The sequence below is a fragment of the Equus asinus genome, chromosome 25 (genome assembly GCF_041296235.1).
Source record: "Equus asinus isolate D_3611 breed Donkey chromosome 25, EquAss-T2T_v2, whole genome shotgun sequence".
Taxonomy (NCBI): domain Eukaryota; kingdom Metazoa; phylum Chordata; class Mammalia; order Perissodactyla; family Equidae; genus Equus; species Equus asinus.
Window position 1 is genome coordinate 14,357,158 of NC_091814.1, and position 20,214 is coordinate 14,377,371.

At 46.3% G+C, this 20,214-nt stretch overlaps 1 protein-coding gene and 1 long non-coding RNA gene across 2 annotated transcripts in view; one reads left to right on the plus strand and one right to left on the minus strand.

The window, feature by feature from the left end:
• LOC106848377 (uncharacterized) overlaps positions 1–20,214 on the plus strand; it is an 89,082-nt gene that overhangs the window by 52,115 nt on the left and 16,753 nt on the right. The window lies entirely within an intron of this gene.
• S100A10 (S100 calcium binding protein A10) lies at positions 9,402–19,454 on the minus strand. The gene is made up of 3 exons (XM_014868213.3): positions 19,296–19,454; positions 12,757–12,909; positions 9,402–9,809 (listed from the first exon to the last, which is right to left on the minus strand). Exons 2-3 carry the CDS (start codon positions 12,886–12,888, stop codon positions 9,648–9,650), a joined length of 294 nt encoding a protein of 97 aa, XP_014723699.1. The 5' UTR covers positions 12,889–12,909; positions 19,296–19,454; the 3' UTR covers positions 9,402–9,647.

The following is a 20,214-nucleotide window of genomic DNA, read 5'->3' on the forward strand; positions in this document are numbered from 1 at the left end:
GTGACCTGAAAGGGACTGAGATTTGGTTGTGTCCTTATTTTATGACTTAATAAGCCAGAATGCAGAGAGCTTTTACTGGAACAAACATGCAATGCCATTTGGTAGAGAGCTAGCAAAAGAGGCTGCCCTTAGTTAATGTTTGACCAACTCTGTACCAAAGTCTGCCTTTCCTTCCTGAGCAAGACTTTACAAGAATAAACCACCTCGCTTCTGCCTCTGTGTGTGGCTGAGAAGCACCAGCACGCATATCTTATGTAATTATCTCCTTTAGTCCTCCCAGATTTGGGTCAGTGTCACAAATGAGGAAACTGAGGCTCAAGAGGTCAAGTGACTTGCCCAAGGCCACAGAGTAGGTGGTGAAGGAATAATTGAATCCAGGTCTTTCTGACTCCAAACCTCTTGCTCTTGCCTCATGTAGCTTGAGGGTAGGGAGGGACCTGCTGATTGGAAGATTTGTAATGTTCTCTGGCACGTAACCTGTCTACCAGGATTTTGTCTTTCTCCTCTCAACTTCCTAAACTTAAACTGAGAACGAGTTGCAGGACTAACCATAGTCAATATTACATAGTGCCAACTATATACCAAACATTGTTCTAGGTGCTACAGATATAATAACTTAATCCTAGAACAACCCTATGAAGTAGGCTCTGTTACTGGTTCCATTTTATATAGGAGAAAACTGAGCCACAGAGAGTCTGAGTAACTTGCTCAAGGTCACACAGCTTATAAGTGACAAAGTCAGAATTTGAACTCAGAAAGTCTGGCTCCTAAGTCTGGCTCTTAATATTTATGCTGTTGCCTCTCAGGCAGGGACTGTTGGTCTATGATGAGGAGAATGACTAGACTTGATTTTCAAATCTGATTTTCTGACTTATTCCCTGTCTACACAATTTAGTTATTTGACTAAAGGCATAGGCTTTAGAGTCAGACCTGGGTATGAATCCCAGTCCTACCACTTAAAAAGTTGTGTGACCTTGGACAAATTACTTAACTTCTCTACAGCTCAGTTGCTTCATGGGTAATATGAGGACAATAAGAATACTCAACTCAAAGAGTTTCTGTGAGGATTCATGAGGTAAAGCATATTAAGAGCTCAGCAGAATGCCTGGCCAATAGAAAATGGGCGATCGATGTTACTCATTCTTATCAATATGTTGTAAAGTGGACAATATCAGGCAGGATCTGAGCCTGGGTCTGCTTGACTCCAGAGTCCACCACTTAACTACAGTACCAACTACCTCCCAAGGGTGCTCATCACTGTGCTCGGCAAGCCTCTTCTCTGGACTTCCTTGATGTTGTCAATGGGGCATTCAATCTTGGGTGCACCCAAGCATCTCCTTTGACTCCTCCGTCTTCCTGTCCCACTGTGATGGGTGGTCAGTGTGGAGAAGGCAGAATTGGGACCAGACGAGGAGTTGCAGACCACTGGAGCAGGAATAAGAAGCCAAAGCCTGGTCTAGGCAGTGTAAGTGGAGGCCGCAGGAGCGGCCAAGGTCACACACCTGACCCGTATTGTTGGCGACAGACCCCAGCAGGGAATGTGCAGTCAATGGGCTAATGGCAGGTCAGAGTCAGGATTTGGTTTAGACAAATCCTCGTACTATATAATGATTCATTACGGTCGGGCTTCTTTTAGAAGTCTGCCACCCCAGACCTCAGTCCCAAAGATTTTGAAGGTACATTTAATACTTCTATTTTCCATCCATTTTTTTTTTTGTGAAGAAGATTCACCCTTAGCTAACATCTGTTGCTATCTTTTTTTCGCTTGAGGAAGAGTTGCCCTGAGCTAACATCTCTGCCAATCTTCCTCTACTTTGTATATGGGATGCCACCACAGTGTGGCTGGTGAGTGGAGTGGGTCCTCACCAGGATCCGAACCTGGGAACCTGGGCCACTGAAGTGGAGTGTGTGGAACCTTAACCACTCGGTCACAGGGCTGGCCCCCTACTTCCATTTTCCATCCATTTTTAATCAGTCACTGAATCCTGTTACATTTTTTAAAAACTTTTTTTGTGTCCTGGCCCCTCCATTTGTGACCTGAGAGTGCCTGATGGGAGTGCTGCTCCCCAGAAGGCTGCGGTGGTGTAGAAGGTGCTAGATTTCTCAGGGTGGTCTGAGAAAACGTAGATTAGGGAGAATCCATGTTAAAGAGAGAAGTCAGGATTGTTAGCATGTAAACTGAGGATGTGCTTCAGGTCCTAAAGGTGAAGCAGGGCCACAGATAAGAGCATGATCAAAGGATCAGAGACGTCAGGCACTGGCAGGATGGGAACTGCTCCGAGTGAAGAGCCCAGAAGGTCGGGGAAAATGGTGAGGGTCTAAGGACACAAGAGGTGTGAGGATATGGGAAGCTTGCCAGCGCCCGTGGGCTGTTTGCATGGCCTGGGGTGAGCCTGACTGCTGAATGCCCGCTTCTCAACGGAGTCCTTCGAAGTGCTGCTCATAGCAGAGGAAAGTGAACACCTGCCTCTGTGTGTGTGTGTGTGTGTGTGTGTGTGTGTGTGTGTGTGTTGTGGGGGTTATCCAAAAAATGCAGCCAAAAGGAACACCCTGTAGGAGGGAATTTTCTTTGAAGTCCTGTGTTTTGTACTGAAGATGTTTGTTTCAATATAAAAGTTTTAAGTGACACCGTCAAGTAAAGTGGCAGCTCCAGAGAAGTGCTCTTTACTTATGCCATAACTGGAGTCAACTCTTTTTTTTGTGAGGAAGATTAGCCCTGAGCTAACATCTGCTGCCAGTCCTCCTCTTTTTTTTTTTTTTTTTTTTTGCTGAGGAAGACTGGCCCTGAGCTAACATCCATGCCCATCTTCCTCTATTTTGTATGTGGGACGCCTACCACAGCGTGGCTTGCCAAGTGGTGCCATGTCTGCACCCGGGATCTGACCTGGCGAACCTGGGCCTGCTGAAGCGAAATGTGCGAACTTAGTTTTGGAAATTAGTCACTTTTGCCCTTCACCCAAACACCCCTAGCCACAGTGTGAGGGGCACAAGCTTCAGGGGCTCTGGAGACGAGGTGTTTTGCATCCACCTCATTCTTACATTCCCACTTTCAGTCGTCTAGTCCAAACCTTAACTTCTCTTACCGGGATTTTTATGATATGCACTTAAAACCTTTAACGAGATAATGTTGAGAGATAATTATTAAAACAATACGTGTTTGCTGAAGACAGGACAGTTCTTAAAAAGATTAAAAAAGCAATGAATTATTTTTAAAGTATAAGTTAATTTTTTTTTATATCTTTACATGGATTCAAACTTGAAAGATACAAAAGGACGCATGAATGTCCTCCTCCCCACTTCCTGTTCCCCCTGCCACGCTGCTCCTTTTTGGAAGCATCCAGTTTTGTTAGTTTCTTGTCTGTTCTTCTGGAGATGTTTTTGCATATTGAGGTAATTACGTGTATATATTCTTCCCTATCATTTCCCCCCAAATGGTAGTTTAATAGACATATTTACAGACAGATGCACACTATGCTGTACTTTATTTTTCACTCTAACATCGTGTCTTGGAGATCATCACAAACCAGCACATTGAGAGCTTCCTCTGTTTTTCATGACCGCCCAGTGGGCAGTAGACTCTTAATTGGCACGCCCCTCTCTAATCTCTGCCATGTCTGTCATTTTGTCAGGTTAATTGTGCTGAAACGTCACTCCTTTGCTCAAACATCTTGCTCAAACCTACCGCCCCCCACCCCTCCCCGCCGTTAGCTGTGATGAAGTCCTTACCCCTCCCCACCTAACAGCCAGGCCAGGCTTCTCCTGCTCCCCACACACTGCTCTGCTTGTTCCTGCCTTTCTGCGTTTGCTACGCATTCCTCTCTGGGCTCCCCACCTTGCCCCGCCCACGGTGGATCTTCCTGTCATCCTGTCCTGCCCAAATCCTTCCTCCATGAAACCCCCAGCCCTCAGGGCTGGCACCAGCACTTACTGCTCACCACTGATGCTGTTTCTTGACCTCACACACTGTCGTGTATCGTTGCTTTGGTATGCATAGCTCTTGTTCCACCAGACTCTAAACACTGTGCAGTGACCACATTTTCTGTGTCGTTTGCTGCTTCCTGCGGTGCTTTAAATCACATCGTTGAAAGGAAATTTCACTATTTGTAAAATTTGTAAGAAGGCCAAGAAACTGGGCTCTGTGCGCTGACTCATCCAGAATGGGGTAGGACAGAGCAGAATTCTCCCTGCAGAGACCAAAGCTGACTCATTTCCCTCCTCCCTCCAGAAAAACAGGCGCAGGCTAAGTGCTGCTAATGCTCATCAGAACCATGGTGGATGTGCCCAGAAGCTGAACGGAACAGGCTGAGCCTTTGCAGGAAGAACCCACAATGCCAGGGCTGCATATTGACTGGCTATTTTGGACAACATGACGAATAGGACTTTTACACTAAGCAGCACAAGTTCTGTGTCCAGGGAGCTAATTGAAAACTTTCCCCCACTTTGATCAATCTTATTGGAAGGATGATGTAACAATATTACAGAAAACTTTAATAACATGACCTTTTTCACTTATACATAATCCCTTCCAGACTTTGCCCATCTTAATGCATTAAAAAAAATATATATCTCCAGTGAGAATGAACATACCATTTTGCAGAAAAATGGCAATCTTGGTAGGAAACGAGATGAATTAGTGTTCTGTGGAGGTGTCTTTCTCACCCAGACCTGTGGCTCTATAATCTTGATTTTCGCCCTCTCGGTTTTGGCGTGACTTGCCAGAGGTCATTTTTTTCTTCTTCCTCTGTTCTCAGCACTTCTTAGGAAGAAAAATATGAGTCTCCTCCTGCTTTATCTTTTTAAGCTGGAATGTGATTGAAATGTGAGTGCTGGAGGAAAGCGGTTAGAACATTCACAAGAACATAATTTCTGCTGATTACCTCCTTTTAGATAAGAGGGTCGTCTCTGTCTCCCAAAGGATTAGGAATAACCCAAACCTTAGATTTTTAGAGTTTTTAATTCAGTGGCCTCAGCCATCATATTTCACATATCACTTACTCTTTCCCAGTTATCATTCACTTATCACCTCCTAGCTTTCCTGTCCCACCTACGTGCACTTTCTCACATAAACACTGTCTGCTCTAGCCTGCTGGACTGTGCGTGGCCTCCTGGGTACTCTGTGTCCTGGGCATTCCTTGGCTCCATCACAATGATGTCCAGGGAGACAGCAGGGAAGAGTGGTTAAAACCTGAGATAGTCTAGGTTCTGCTCCTGCCTCCACTACTTATTAGCTCTAGACCTTGGTCAGATCACCTGTAAAGTGGGAACAGTAATAGTCCCCACCTCATAGGTTGTTGGGAGGAGCAAATGAGTTAATACTTGCAAAGCACTAGAACAGAACGTGGAATGTAGTAAAACTCAGCAAATATTAGCTATTATCTGAATTTCTTCTAGTCTTCAGAGACCAGACAACATCCTACCTCACACCTGAAATCTTCTCTGACTGATCTTGCCCAACCCACAACCATCTCTTACTCTTTTGAAAGTATAACACGTTTGATGCTTAATTTACTCAAATAGCACCTTGAGACAGCTGCAGGATAGAAAGAAACATAATGTCTGAGTTCGGATCTTGACACTGTCACTTACTGTGGGAATTTGAGGGAGTTACTTGAGTCTTAGTTTTGTCATCTGTAAAATATATTGTAATACCTTAACAGGATTATTGTGAGGGCTAAATAAGATAACGCTTAAGAAGTATCTCATACAGGTCCTGACTCATGGTAGATCCTCAATAAATACACACGCTGGTTTTTTTTCTTTTTTTTTTTTTAAGAAGATTAGCCCTGATCTAACATCTGCTGCAAATCCTCCACTTATTTGCTGAGGAAGACTGGCCCTGAGCTAACATCTGTGCCCATCTTCCTCTACTTTATATGTGGGACGCCTGGCATAGCATGGCTTGGTGAGCGGTGCCATGTCTGTACCCGAGATCCGAACTGGCGAACCCTGGGCAACTGAAGCAGAATGTGCACACTTAACCGCTGCACCACTGGGCTGGCCCTCACATGCTGTTTTAAAAAATATTATTTAGAGTTTTGTTTTCCAGGTTGTAAAAGTAGAATCATTGTAGAAAATTTAGATAACATAGCAGTGTATGGAGAGGAAAATTAAAATACTCCCATAAACTTCTTCCTTGACACAACAGTTTCCCCACCTGGTAACTCCTAATTTGGAAACTAAAACACAGCTGGGTGTATTTCCCTTAGTCTTTTTCTGTGGGTGTGTGCAGACACATATATTTAAAAAGGAAAAGAATCCCATTATATACCAATTTTGCAACCTGCTACAGAGACATTTCCCCATCTTATTTAATATTCTTCAAAGTTATGTTTTCATGAGTTATATAGTATCTCGTGTACCTCTGTACTTAACTTATTTAACCATAGCCCTATTGTCAGACATTGAGGTTGTATTCAAGTTTTAGCTAATCTAAAAAATGCTGCATCAAATATCTTCATATATGAATTTTTGTAAGTATCTTTGAATACTTTGTTAAGAAAAATACGTAAGACTAGAAATACTGGGTCAAAGAAAATGCATTAAAGGATCCTGGCAAATATTGCCAGCTTTTGCTTCCCCAAAAGGTTATACAAATTACAATCCTATCAACAATGACCAAGGGTGTCCTTCACATCTCAGCCTTGCCAGTGCTCTGCTGTGTTGCTATTTAGCTTTTTGTCTGCTTTATCTATTCTCCTTCAACCTAGATTGTAATCTCCTTGAGCAGATGCTGTGGGCATCTGCTGCTTTATATCTGCCGCAGAACTTCGCTTGGTGTCATTCACATAGTAGCCCTTGTTAATATTTGCCAACTACAGAATTTCTATTCACAGCTGTCACTCTGGGGTTAAGAGCTGGAGAAGGTACTTAAATAATCACTTTTCAAATTGGTCAAATTGCGAGGGAGGTTTGTGTACTTGCCTTTGGTCTCCCACTGAGAGGAGCTGGGTAGAAAAGTATTAAGTCACAGGTAACTGGCTCATGTTCAGTGGACTTAGACAAGGGAATGGGTCCAAAAGACAAAATGAGGTGTTTTTCAGGGTCAGCTCTGCAGCGTGTTTGGAACTGACTTTCTGCACTGCTCTCCAGTCTTCTTTCATAACTGGGTGTGGAGAGGGGCGGGATCTGCTTTTACAACTCAGCCATGTAGCAGAATGAGTGGAATTTTCCAGATGGCTTCTCTTGATGGCTATTGGCATAACTGTAGTGTTGCCCTCTGGGAGTCATTAGGCTGTGGCCCCTGAAGCCTAGACGGCCATTTCAGCACGTCAGATTGTGGGATCCATGTGTTTTCATTGGCATGGGGACCCACGGAGGATTTCAAACCATAAATAGCGTTTTTATTTTCCTTGTACTAGCTCCCTACTAAATACTTTGAGCAATGGGCTAAAGTGAGGAAAGTGTGTTATTCTCCCCTTCCCCTCCTAGCCCCAACATGTGTGTATGCACACCTCTCCCCGCCAAACAAATACGATGACCCAGGCGATTCCCTGGCATTGGGCACCTTTCTGAACCCCAGAGTCTGGGGTCATCTTCTGGAATAACACATTGTTTAGAATTCGTTTGAATCTACATACACACTGTGAAGATGAATTGACACTTCCTCTCCCTTACCCCCAGAACCCTCTCTCCTGGGATAGTTCTGTTTCTGTTTTCAGGGAGAGGGTTAGACTGTGAAAGCTTGCTATGGGTTTGGGGACATCTGGGCCCACGATAATATCTCTCGGTGTTACAATTTTACCTGCCCATTTGTGAAGTGAACACCAATTTCATACCTGTAAACATAAACACTGTTGCCCCAGGAGGCAGGAGATGTAAACTAAAGAGGTAAATCTGGACTGATAGAGATTCTCATGGACAGAGAGATGGTTTGCCTGTGGCGCACCAGTTTGCTTCTCTATTCCCTGTAGCTATCAAAGCAGTTATCTTTTAGAACCTCCTTTCCTTAGAGCCGTAGTTTCTTTAACCTTTACATTGGACAACTTCTCTTAGAATTGTGAGTTGTCGCTGTGGCATATATGGTAGATCAGCATGTCACCTCCTAGTGTGCAGAGGTTGGAAAATGTAAAACTTTATTTCCCAGACTCCCTTAAGGTTAGGGTTTTGATGCAATTGAAGTTCTGCTATTTAGATGCACTTCCTTGAGACTTGGATGTGGGAGCCAAGATCCGTGTGGAAAGAGGCAGGCCAATGGGTACCCGTATTTGCTAGGATGGACTGTGCCCTGGGTTGTGTGGTTCTGGAGCTGCCAGCCGTAGCAATGGCTTCCCAGTTCAGCAGGCAGCTTCCCGGGACAGCAGCTCCCTTGGTGGCCCAGTTCTATGGCATGGATTTGGAAGTCATTCCTGTAGTCAGTTTCTATAACTAGCAACTCCCCCCTTCTACTTAATATCTTTAATAAATTTATCTTTAATAAAGCCCTCTCTGTAAACTTCCAATGTAATCCTATAGCTGCAAAGCTGAGAGTTATCTTACCTCGCTCATTTGTCAGCCAGGAAACAATAAAATGTTGGAATTTTATCTTTGACCTTGATTTTATTAGATTTCTTTTCCCCAAAGCTAGTTCTGGACTATCCTACTCCTTTCGCATGCTTTTCCTTGTGATGGTAGATGACTTTGTTAAACTTTTTCCCAGAGTTATGTTGATGTGTCCAATCATAAAAATAAATGTTTCCATCTTCGTTGACCTATTTAATTAGAACAATTTCATGTGCCAATTCATACATCATCTCTCCCTAAAGACAGAGTATTGTGTTGTTAATAAGCATATAGTATGTAATGCATATATGCTGATGCTTATAACAGGCACAGAAAGATCTGGGAGAAACATTTCGCTACGTGTTAAGACCAGTTCTGGCACTCAATTTGCAGCAAAAAAGTACTAGTCCTTATCTAAGTCACACTAGCCTCTTTCCTGACACCCCACTACAACCATGACATCTCATGACAACTCAATAAATGTTAACGTGATGTTATTACTGTTGTGTCACACTAGACTCTCCTTTCTTTTGATTAGTTCTCATGTGGACTCATTTTTACCCCAGTTTGCTGAAACTTTGCTATGAAAAATGGACTCAGACATCTCAGACATCCAAAGTGCTGGTTGGAAAGGCACTGATTCAACTGGGCAAGACCTTGCTCAGCAATTATAAAGTTAGAATATGTTCCTGAAGTGCTTTCTCTTAATCCTTGGGGTTTTGGCCCTTCGGCTAGACACAGCTACAAAGGCAGATCAATTAGAGAAGTTAGACTCAGGGCCTGAATGCAGCGTGCTTTGCCATTTTGCCAGTTCTGTGGAAAGAGCTCTGCGGTGGGCTGGCTGCCCAAGGGTGTGTGGGCTTTTGGTGAAATGAAGCAGGCAACAAGTATTTCTGAAGAAGGAACAAACATTCTGTCTCAAATTAGGAACTAAAAAAAGAATTTGTTTATTGAGGGCAAGAGGATGCAAGCAATACAAAAATCAAAAGCTTATCCGGCTTTAACTGACTTTTCTTTCTCTGCTTGTCGAACGGGACATTATTTGTACATTTTCTAAGGGTCTCGATCTGCTCAGGAAATCCTTATACAGGGGGAAGCTGTGGGGCAGATTCCTTAAGCGACCCTTTGGGAGAGCTCCTCTCAGGGTGGGAGGAATTGCTCAATGCTGCCTACTTTCTTCCCTTCTGCTTCATGTGTACTACAAAATAGTCATTGCATGCGATGGTGAGCCCGGCAATTAGCGAAAAGAAGCTCTGGAAGCCCACTTTGCCGTCTCGGCACTGGTCCAGGTCCTTCATTATCTTGTCCACGGCCAGAGGGTCTTTTTGATTCTGAAAAAAAGAACAAAGGCAAGAATTATCAGTCAATGGTTGCAATGAAGAGCTTCTCTGATTTGTACTTCTGACAACCATGTATATAATCTCCCAATTATTTAAACTCGTTTTAGGTCATAAGTGACCTTTGGAAGTCCCCTAAATGTACTTTTCTTCCTTGAGGGAGCATTTCACTAAATTCATATTTATTTTAAGTAGCAAAGAGGCTTCCAAGGCATTCCTTCATGTAACCAGGGACACTGGAAACATCCTATTAAGATTTTGTGCCAGAGAAGGTAGACCCAGGCCTCCTCATTCTCAGCCCATTGGTCTTGCCACTTTGAACCCAGCATGGCTTTCTGACCTGCTTTGCGTCCAGTTCAACCGTTTCCACAATTCTCAGAATCACAAGGTTCTGCCAAAGAACCACCCTAAATTCCCCATTTTGTAGTTGAAGCTTTCATTCTCTTAACAAAATTTATTCCTGGTAGCATGGTCAAATCCCTTCAAAAGGAAATTCCTTATGAAAAGATCTCATAAGATTATTTAGGGAGTAAATTACATCATCGTCCTATGGATTTTAAAGAGGTGCTAATGATGCCATGGGGTGTGTTGGGTTTGGAGAGGATGGACAGACGACCCTCATTTCTCCTCATTTCTTGGCACAGCCGAGGCCAAGCTAGTGTGGCTTCATGTTATATTAGCCATGTGACCTTGAGTAAGTCACACAGCTTGGTGGGCCTTGGTGTCAACTATGAACTGTTCACGTGACGGACTGTAGAATGTGTCTAAGATTGCTTCCACTCTTCATGAGTTGGTAAATCTGTGCCATCCTACCCTCTTCTCCGCTGGATGCTTTACACCAGATGGGCTTCGAAAGCAGCATGTGTAACGGAGTCATAAACCCCCATGACTCTCAGTGTCTGGTATGAATGTGTGGAACCGAGGCAGGCAGGCAAGACCCCCTTGCTTTTTCTTTCATCCTGCTTCCACGGTGATTGGCTTGATCACTCCTTTTCCTAGTGATGGTGGTTAGAAGTGGGAATGTGTGGCTTCTATAGGGTCCATGCCATCAACCAGAGAGGGAAATATGGCCCTTTAGAGGTGTTAAAGGGCTCATGTAAAGTATTTATGAATTCCATTGATTGTATGCATGAGTGAGGGAAATGAGAGTGTCTCAGGTGTGCTGGATGTTTACAAATTGCACTCAGAAATCCCTTAAGGTAAAGCAGCAGCATTTTCTACATGAAGACTGCAAATTCCTACCCTCGGCAATCAACTAAAACCTGCTCTATGCAGCTACGGCCGCTTTTGGTGGGCTTCGGTTAATTCTGGCCTCACCCCCAGCTTCCTGGCTGTGGTCAGAAGGAGTCAAATTTGGAAGACAGAAGGGGTCAACTTCAGAAATAAAACGCTCTGTCAATGCAGTGAGTATGGGTGTGCCTGGAATTACGCCTCCAGGCCTGGAATAAATTACACTGCTACGTTCAGTACTCCGTGCTACAGACACCGTTTATGTTTCTCAAGCCACAAAGCCTTTAGGGAGGAAGGGTCTATGTTTCATGTGATATTCATCATCCCAGCTTCCAACTTATGCAACAACACAATTAATGAGTATTTAGTATACCAAGACCACCTTTGTTCCTGTGCCGGGCAGGCTTACAATGAGCACATTTTGTCCTTGCCTGGAAGGATCACAGAAAGTGAAAGTGACTTGGAGATAACCATGTCCAGCCCTCTCATTTTACAGAGGAGGGAACTGAGGCCCTAAAAGCTAAAGCAACCTGCAGAGTGTTAGTGAGGACAGAGCCAGAGCTTCTAACTCCTGGTCTGGGGCTATATCTTAGGACCGTACAAAAGCAGAGCAGCGGTATATTCTAACTCATTCTGGGATAGCATTGTGGTGACTGCAGCTCTGAGAGACTAGTTAGGCTATTTATATCTGTTTACTTAACTGGTATTGGTGACATGTCAATCATAGTACTACAAACCCCATGTTTACTGAGTCAGGAGTTAGGAGCTTGACTGATGTGCTCTTACCAGGCAGATGACAAGAGACAAGACCCAGCGTTTTACCCTCCCTTCACCCTTCAGAGGCTAACGCTTATTCCATACCAAGCACAGTAATGATCCTTTCAAGAGACTCCAGCTGGAGTGGGAAAGAAGGGCTTGCATATCAATCTAATATTTTGTCAAGCAATGTTTCACCTCTGGTGAAACGCAACGACCATCTCTTGACGGCCTACAGGTAAAAGGACAACTGTGCCTTGTCGCCTAATGTCCTGAGTGGTGTATCTGAGCTGATGGCAGAGTTCTCTTCTAGTCCTCACAGATCCCTCAGTCTGTCAACGGGGAGTCATAAACAAGCTGTGCTCCTGGTTCTCATAGCATTTTCAATGTGAAAAGCAGTTATTTCTGGAGGGACGCTTGGCTCTCATTCAGCAGATGCTTGACACCATCCCTTCAGATTAGAATTAGAAAAGATTTTTAAAAACCTTCATCTGAAAGGATCTAAGAAGGGAGATTCAAGTTGCTCAAAGTCGATGTGCCGAGGATGTGGCATCTCCGACACCAGGTTTACGGACTTGAGGGCAACCAGGCAGGCTGGTTGATGACTTTCTGGTGAAAGGCCTTCTTTCCTACAACTCTGGTTCAGGGGACACAGATGATCCAGATGGAATCTTCCTAACACACACCTCAAATTGTGGTTATTTGTGTGTAGTCTTATTTTATCTCCAAATTGTAAGCTGCTTGAGGGCAGGGGCTGTGTCCTCTTTACCTTCTGCTTCCCCTACGATATTTTACAAACAGTAGGCACTCAATAATCTTCAATAAATAAATGAATGAAAACACCTTTCTCACAGTGACCTCCACAGGGAAGGGATGGAAAAAGGCTGGGAAAGGAACCAAGGCCTAGAAGCACTGAATTTTAGGTCTGGCTCTTTCTGAGCCTTTCAACACTTACTTCCAAAAATCCGGGGAACTCCTTTTCCATGAGTACTCTCAGGTCTTCCTTTGTTAAGTAGCCTTTATCCCCAGCAAATTTGTGAAATGTGAACATCATTGTTTCCATGGCGTGTTCCATTTGAGATGGCATTTTGGTGAGGTTTGTTGAAACCTATTAAAGGATATAAAGAAACAGAGTTTACATTAATTTTTAACCCATGAGTATGGCCAGTCTTATGAGAAAAAATTGGAAGGAGTATGATTAGATCATCCATTTGATCCTTTCCAGCTCTAAAATTCAGTGAATCTAAGGACCAGTTCACCCCAGGTTTTGGGCCTCCTACTGATGGAAACAGGCACCTCAGGTACTGGTCCTCAGAATGAGGGCTTTGTCTAGTTGCCCACTAATTCTACATAAATCACCTAATGAACAATAGAAACTCCAATTATTTGGAAAAGCAAGATCAGTGTCCCACTTTTTAACTGACAAAGCTGAAAGAACAGATGTTTCATCATTTCTCTTGGTGCTGGTAAATGGGACTCACATATGGCTGCATACCAACAACTCACACAGTCAAGCCTGGTTAATATGGAAACTTCAACTCGCCAAGCTTAACTAGGTAACGTGGTTCAGTCTAATTCTAGGGTTTAGAAATCTGCTTAGAAATGAATTTTGTCTGCTGGAGTATGGATTCTTTACTAAAGTTCTTAATTTGTTATTGATTGCAACAAAGATATTTGCATCTTTGTTAGTAAAATGCAATTGCCCTACCCAAATAAAAGCCACTCAAAGCCCATTATCTAGTTCCTTGAGAAGGAAACAGTAACAGTATATCCTACGTCCTTTGGGGACCTGATAAATTTTTGGCAGTACTAGGCAGAAAGGCTACTCTCACAGTCTGGGGTGCGGTGGGAGAGCAAAGGCTTTTCCTATGAAGAGTTTGAAAGAAAGGAGAGGAATCATGTCAGATTGTTATATTCAGGGATAATGATCTGAGGGCATATGTCTCATCAAGACCCAGTGCCTGGTACTCAATAGGAGCTCAATGGATTTTTGGCTTAATTGGAAGGTGTGCTTTGCCCAGAACAGGGTAGCTTTGGCTAACATCACCTAAAATCACTACTGGATAGGAAACAGGTGAACTTGAATGGAGACTGTAATATACCACTCCAAAAAAAACATTCACAAGAATAGGTTTTGAGCACAGGTCGAAGGAGAGGCTGGCACCTTCCCCTGCTAAAGACTGCCAACAGGAACCCGAGACATGCTTTCAGTCTGCTTCCTGCAGCTGACAGATGTGTGTTCAACACGGATCCTTAAAAGCTATCTTTCACAGAGGAGAAGGTGGAGTTGGTGAACATGAGGACTGAGCAATTACACTTAAGCATAGTAAATTCCACCCCTTAATCCTCAGAAAAGTACAGGAACCAGCATGCCAAAGAATGTGCTACTCTAGAGATGCTATAAACCAGAACCTGGCATGATTCATCTGGAAGGCAGTTCTCTTGGAGAGAGCAGCAAATTAATGCTTCAAGATCCACTGAGAGGAATTCCAGGGGAACCACGCCCTTTCCCCTCTCTTCCTACACAGCTGGCATCAGGCTTGTCCCCCGTCCCCCAGATGGTTTCAGATGGCAGTGGGCTTAGGGGAGTCAGCATTGCCTGGATTGGTTCTGGAAGTCCCGCAACTTAAGAGAATTGAACTGAGTCAGTCGCCGAGGGGAGAAGGATGTGGACTCCCACCCCAGTTCTGAAATAACTCAGGAAAGGGCCACAGAGGTTTACAAACACCTGTGCCCAAGCTCAGAGTGGCGGAGCACTTCACCACCAATTCCCAAGATCCCAGAAACTGGAACTGGCTGTGGGACCACTAGTTCGCTTTCTTCACAGAGCAGAGCAGAAGGAAAGTGCACTGCAGAGCCAGAGAAGCAAGGAAGGGAATGCAGTGGGGTGAGGACCCCTAAAATAGGAAAATAGGCTCATTTAGGAAAGCCTAAGAAACACAAGTTGTAAGCCGAGGAAATCCTGCCACTCTTGAATATCTTCTTCAGGAGAGTGAGGCCAGTCTTCCCTGAGGGAGAGCTCAGGTCTCAGGCCACTCTGCTCCCACCCCCCCCACGTCCAGCTTTCCTCTCTGAAGCCACATCCCTGCCCTACTGGATCCTCCTCTCCTCCCCCTTGCTGTTTTATTCAGCAAGTGGGTTGTGAATACAGCAGCCAGCTGACTCCCTATTTGTCTGGTAGACCTTTTGCAATAAGAATGCAGAACAGGGGTAGCCAGGAGATTTAAGTTGTGAAGGTGAAAACAGCGTTGCAAACCAGAGGAGATGTCTGCCATCTCATCAGCGACCAGGGCCCCAGAAGTCACTGACCAGGGCTATGAGCAAGTTATTCTGGTTTGAAGGAGGAGCTAGTGCGCTGGTTTTAAAGTAAGATGAAGGAAAAGAGGGAAAATGTGATTAAAGCAGTTCTCTTGGCTAGTGGCTGAATCACACAGCTCTCCTCCAGGTGCAGCGGTTGCCCCACTGAGTCAGCCCTGCCTGGCCCTCCTGTGTAGGGCGGGGCCTGCCCAGGCCGATGGCAGCGCTGACCGTTGGCTGCTAAAGCAACAGTTCAGGGACTTGAACCTCGCATTTCCATCCCCCCCGCCATCCGACTCGCTCCACTCTTGGCATCCACAGGTGGGAGAACCTTTGGAGGGTCTTGGGTGCGGGGCTGAGAGGCAGCAGGGTCCTCTCTGCATCTGAAACACTCGATCCATTTAATCGTTTACCTGTCTGTCTGTCTTAGACTAAAGCTTCTCTAGGTTAATAACTGAATTATTCTGTTTTACCCATGAACCACTGAATAAGTGTCTGCTAAAGGAGTGAATGAATGAATCAATCTCCTTGGCAGAAGCTGAGTGCAGGTGTGATTACCCAGGCACAAGGCTTCTGGGCTGAAAGCCTTGTGGCTCAGAGCTCAGCGGGAGGACGTGAGAGCTGGGAAGGGCCAGGAAAGGGGCTGCCCACCTGTGAATGGAACAGCGGAGTACAGAGGAAAGCACATTCCACAAGCAGAGGAAAAAGTATGTGTCCTGCTAAACAGGTCTGGTTAGACCCTGACATGACCTCTCTCTTTCTCTTCTCACTCGTTGTTTTCTCGTGTTTAGGTTCATCCCACTTTCTACTGCATGCTTCTCTAGCTCTGCTCTCTCACTAGGAGCTCCACAGAATGTAACTACCTCCTTGTTCACTCATCTTTCATTGAATCATTTTACTCTCATATCTGCAAATCCCCTATATATGTTTGCCTGGGCAATAGTCTTAAGAGTGGATGCTCAGAAGTCCATAGTTTTTCTCTGTGTAGTTTTCCCTACAGAAAAGAATTCCGGACTCCACAAATTGAGACACACTGGTGGGAATTCAATTTTCCATTTTTGGTTCTCCTACAGGGAGCAACTACTTTGCACGACCTCGTCACAGCGTTAGGCACAAGTGCGCGAGGTGCACACGCCCACGCACACACACACACTCCACAGTGCTTGCCTTTGGGGAGTTCACCAGCTAATGGAACACTGTTTAAAAATATGTCCTGAATTCTAGTTAATCTGTTTCTGTTTTTTTCCCCACTAGATGGTGGGCTCCTTGAGCAGGGTCCCAGTAGCTGGTGCACTGCCCTTATAGCGCCTGCTCAATGAATGGGTAACGATGAAATTGACAAGGATGTAAACTTGGATCCTCCTGGGAGCAGCAGGGAAGCAGGAGGCCTCCTTAGAGAAGCCCTGCTCCTGAGCAATCCCAAATGTTGCTCTGGACCCATGCCCAGATCCAGGCCGTAATTTCAAAAAGGACACTTCTAAAGAGCACGAGGTCTGATTTACTTTGCTCTTCTGTGTCTTGTCCATACCCTCGTTTTCTTACAGCCCACCCAGAAAATAATTGGCAGGGTGTCAGTAAAAACAAACATCTGTTATTTAAAATGTGTTTGAGGTTTCCTTCCTTTGCTTTGGGGATTTTAAGAAGAAAAAAACATTTTTTCGGAGGGGAAAATTGAACCCAGAAGGCATTCCTGAATTTGATCCCTAAAGGGAATTCAGAGAAAATGAGTTGAAGCAGTGGGTCTGGATCCAGGTTGTCTCCCCCACCTTTCACCAAACATAAAATTTGCCCACTAAAAAAGTGGGCAGCAGAGGAAAAGTTACAGATACAATCCAATAGGAAAAAAACCTCGGAAGCCACCTCTATCCCAATGGAGTATATCCATTTTCCCTTGGAGTTGTCAGGCATCAGCCAGAATTGGCAAACAATAGCCACAGTGACAACTGCTGTTAAATCCATTGGTGGGCTGGGTGGTAGTTATTTAGTGAAAGGGCTAGGAAGTGCTCAAAATTGTTAAAAATAAGTAAATTCATTGTTTTTGCTTTTGATGTGAGATTCCTAAATTGTCGAGTCCCTAGGAAAATGAGAAGCTTAAGAAAGATCCCAAAACTTCAGTCCTGCTTTCCCAGCACTCTGAGTGCTAATTTATATATTATAACCCTGAAAGAATTCCATTGTTCCCTCAACTTTAACAGACTGGACTGTGACCAAGGCCATACCAAGTGGGCAGTGCTCTAAAAAAGTCACATTTTTCGAACTGTCAGTGGAAGGCAGACTCAGCTCCACTCAGTCCACTGGGTAGCTGCTTGAGGGGCTGGTCCGGGTCCCGATATGGGAGAAAAGGGCCTATCAGATGTTGTATGTAGGAAACGCCAGGGAAGAGCATCAACTAGAAATCAAGATGCTTTATGCCTAGCAGACCCTCAGGAAAATGTGAAGAACTCAAATAAGAAACTCCGTCTGGTGGATCAAGGACCACGATGAAGAAAGTAGCCTCTGGCTATCAAGGAAGGCATATACTATGGAGAAGAGATGATTAAACAGAAACTGGGTAAGAATCTGTGCGGGCAGAGCTGATGAAGAAATTTCAAATGAGTTATATGAACTCATTCCTGCCCCAATGCCCGGCATTATCTTTTGCAATTTGCTGAAACACGTTGGAGGCAAAGATCACTGACAGGGTGTTTCCATGAGCCTGGCCTCACCTGAAGTGCAGGATATAAAAATCCACTTGGGTGAAACTCAAGCTGCGAGGGGGGGATCTGCAGCAACACAAACCTCTTAACGGAAAAGCAACCTCGAAGTAAAGCTGAGGCATCCTGCCAGCAGGCGTACAGGCTGATAACCCAGCAGCGGTCTCACCATGGCCCTGCCCGTCTAACAGCTGCCCGCACCCACAGCTCAGTCCAGATACCTCTCCTTCAGCCTGCAGGCCAGTTCTGGTGTGACTCACTTCCTCTTGGAAAATGCCCTCTAAGATGGCAGGGTTCCCCTTTTCCTTTAGGGAGTATTCCAGCCGAACCATCTGCAGAGAGAATCTGGAACCATCAGGGCCACACCCACATGGTCTCACAGCTGAGTCACAGGCCTCCACTAGGAGAATCGGGGAGCCCTTTGTGGAACCCTTTGTGCTAACCACGCCCTGCAGAATACTCCCAGCTCCCCAAGGGTGGGAAGGGGGTGGGCTTAATGTATTCCAGAGTCTGGCCTAGGGCTCGTGGTGCTGGCTCACAGCGGCTCTGCTTTCCTCACCACCCCCACTCAACATGGCAGCATCCCGGTTTCAGTTGGGTGGAGCCCGGTTGAGGCTGGAGAGCGCAGTATTCAGGGCTGCAGGCAGCGCCATTCCTTTAGCCAAGCTCAAGTTGTGACCAGGTACCAACGGCACGTCTATCTCTGTCTCATTGCACTGGGCCAGTTTAATCTAGGCTGGAAGATCCTTCATCAAGCCTGCTCTTCCCTCTTTCTAGTTCCGCTAATTTAATTAAGACAGCAAGAAGGGAACCCTTTCAGTAGAGAAATCACAGAGTCCCCTTTCCCCCAATGCCCCCAAGCAAAATTGCTTTATAAAGAAAACAAATAGACCTCCCCCTCCTCGGCAGTAAGAACCTGCCTTTCTAGCAGACAAACAACAGGAAGCCCCACCTGCAGCATGTGGGCGAGGGACTAAGGAGTGTCCTTTAGGGAGGGAATCTGCCAGCTGCCAACCCGCCCAGCCCTCCCCGTGCTCGGCCGCCCAGCTAGGAGGCTAGGAACCTCTGGGCGGAGGTCAGCCTGCAGCCAGAGCCCACAAAGCAACATGCCGGCCAGGACAGGGGGCGAGAAGCGGGGCTTCGGATGACTCGGGAGACTAATCGAAAAGTAGGAAAGTGGGAGTAAACAAAATTAAACAGGGAGGCGAGAGCAGACCGCGGGGCACCCACCCCGAGGTCCTGCAGGAAAGGACAAGTATCCCCTCCTCCCGTCCGAAGGGTTCTGGGGAGGGGTCGCACCGGGCCAGCCACGGGCGCTGCTCGCCTCGCCTGGATGCGGCCCAGAGTGCGGAGCAGCGGATACCCTCGGCCGCTCTCCGCCCAGGACCCCCGCACCCGGGACACGCCGCGAAGCCCGGCCCGGTGGGCCAGAGCAGCCGATGTGGGGTCCCCCAGGCGCCAGGTCGAGGCTGGAGACAGCCCGGGAGCGGCGGGCAGAACTCACCTTGGCCGGAGGCGCGGGGGGGGGGACGCTCGGCGGCTGGGACGCGCGGCCAGTGAGCAGCGCGCGGCGGGTTGGGCGCCTTAGTACGTGGGGGTGGGGGAGGCGGGAGGAGCCTGGGCCGGTGTCGGGGCCTCGGCTCACCCCACCCCTTCTCCTCCTCCTCTTCCTGCCCCCACCCCCACCCCGGGCGCGGCACGCACACCCTTCTCTCTGTGAGGCTGTGCAGAGGAGCCTCGCTCCTGGCCTGCACCCGCCCTAGTGAGAGCTTTACGGGACGTGCTGTAAACCTCTCTTCCTACTGGAATGCTCTCGAATAGTTCAGGACATCCCTCCGCACCCTCGGCCGTGCCCTTCCCCTCGGGTTTTAGAAAGCGAGTGAGTGTGGAAATCAAAGAATCCAGCCGTTCCGCGGGTGGGGCCCGCTGGCCCAGAACCAGATGTAAGCGGTTCTTCCTCCAGGTCTAGGAATTTCTATTTTCTAGATGACACTGCAGGGCGGAGCACGTGCAGGCCTAACGACCGCGAGGGCGTCAGACTGGGTTGTTCTCAGATGAGGCCCTAGGAGGTCGGTCCGGAGGGGCTCGCCGCCTGCGCCCCGGTTCCGTGGTCATCTGGAATCAGCTGAGGTCCTTGCCGCCGCCTGGCCCGCGGGGGTAGGGGAGGGAGGGTGCTGTGCGGCTCGCCTGCTCGAGGGCGTTACAAACCCTTTGTTGACCAAGGATTTACCCCTCTTCTTGTGTACGGCTTCGCTTGGTCGAAAGGTCAGCTTCAGTTGTGGTTGATACTGTTAAAACTTGTTTCAAACTCTCCTTCTTTCTGTCCGTAATTGGCCTGTTTGGTCCTCAAAGCCCTTTAGAAGAAATTTCTGGAAGAAATTTAGAGAAAACCTAAGTGTTTCCTAGCGGATGGTATTCCCCTT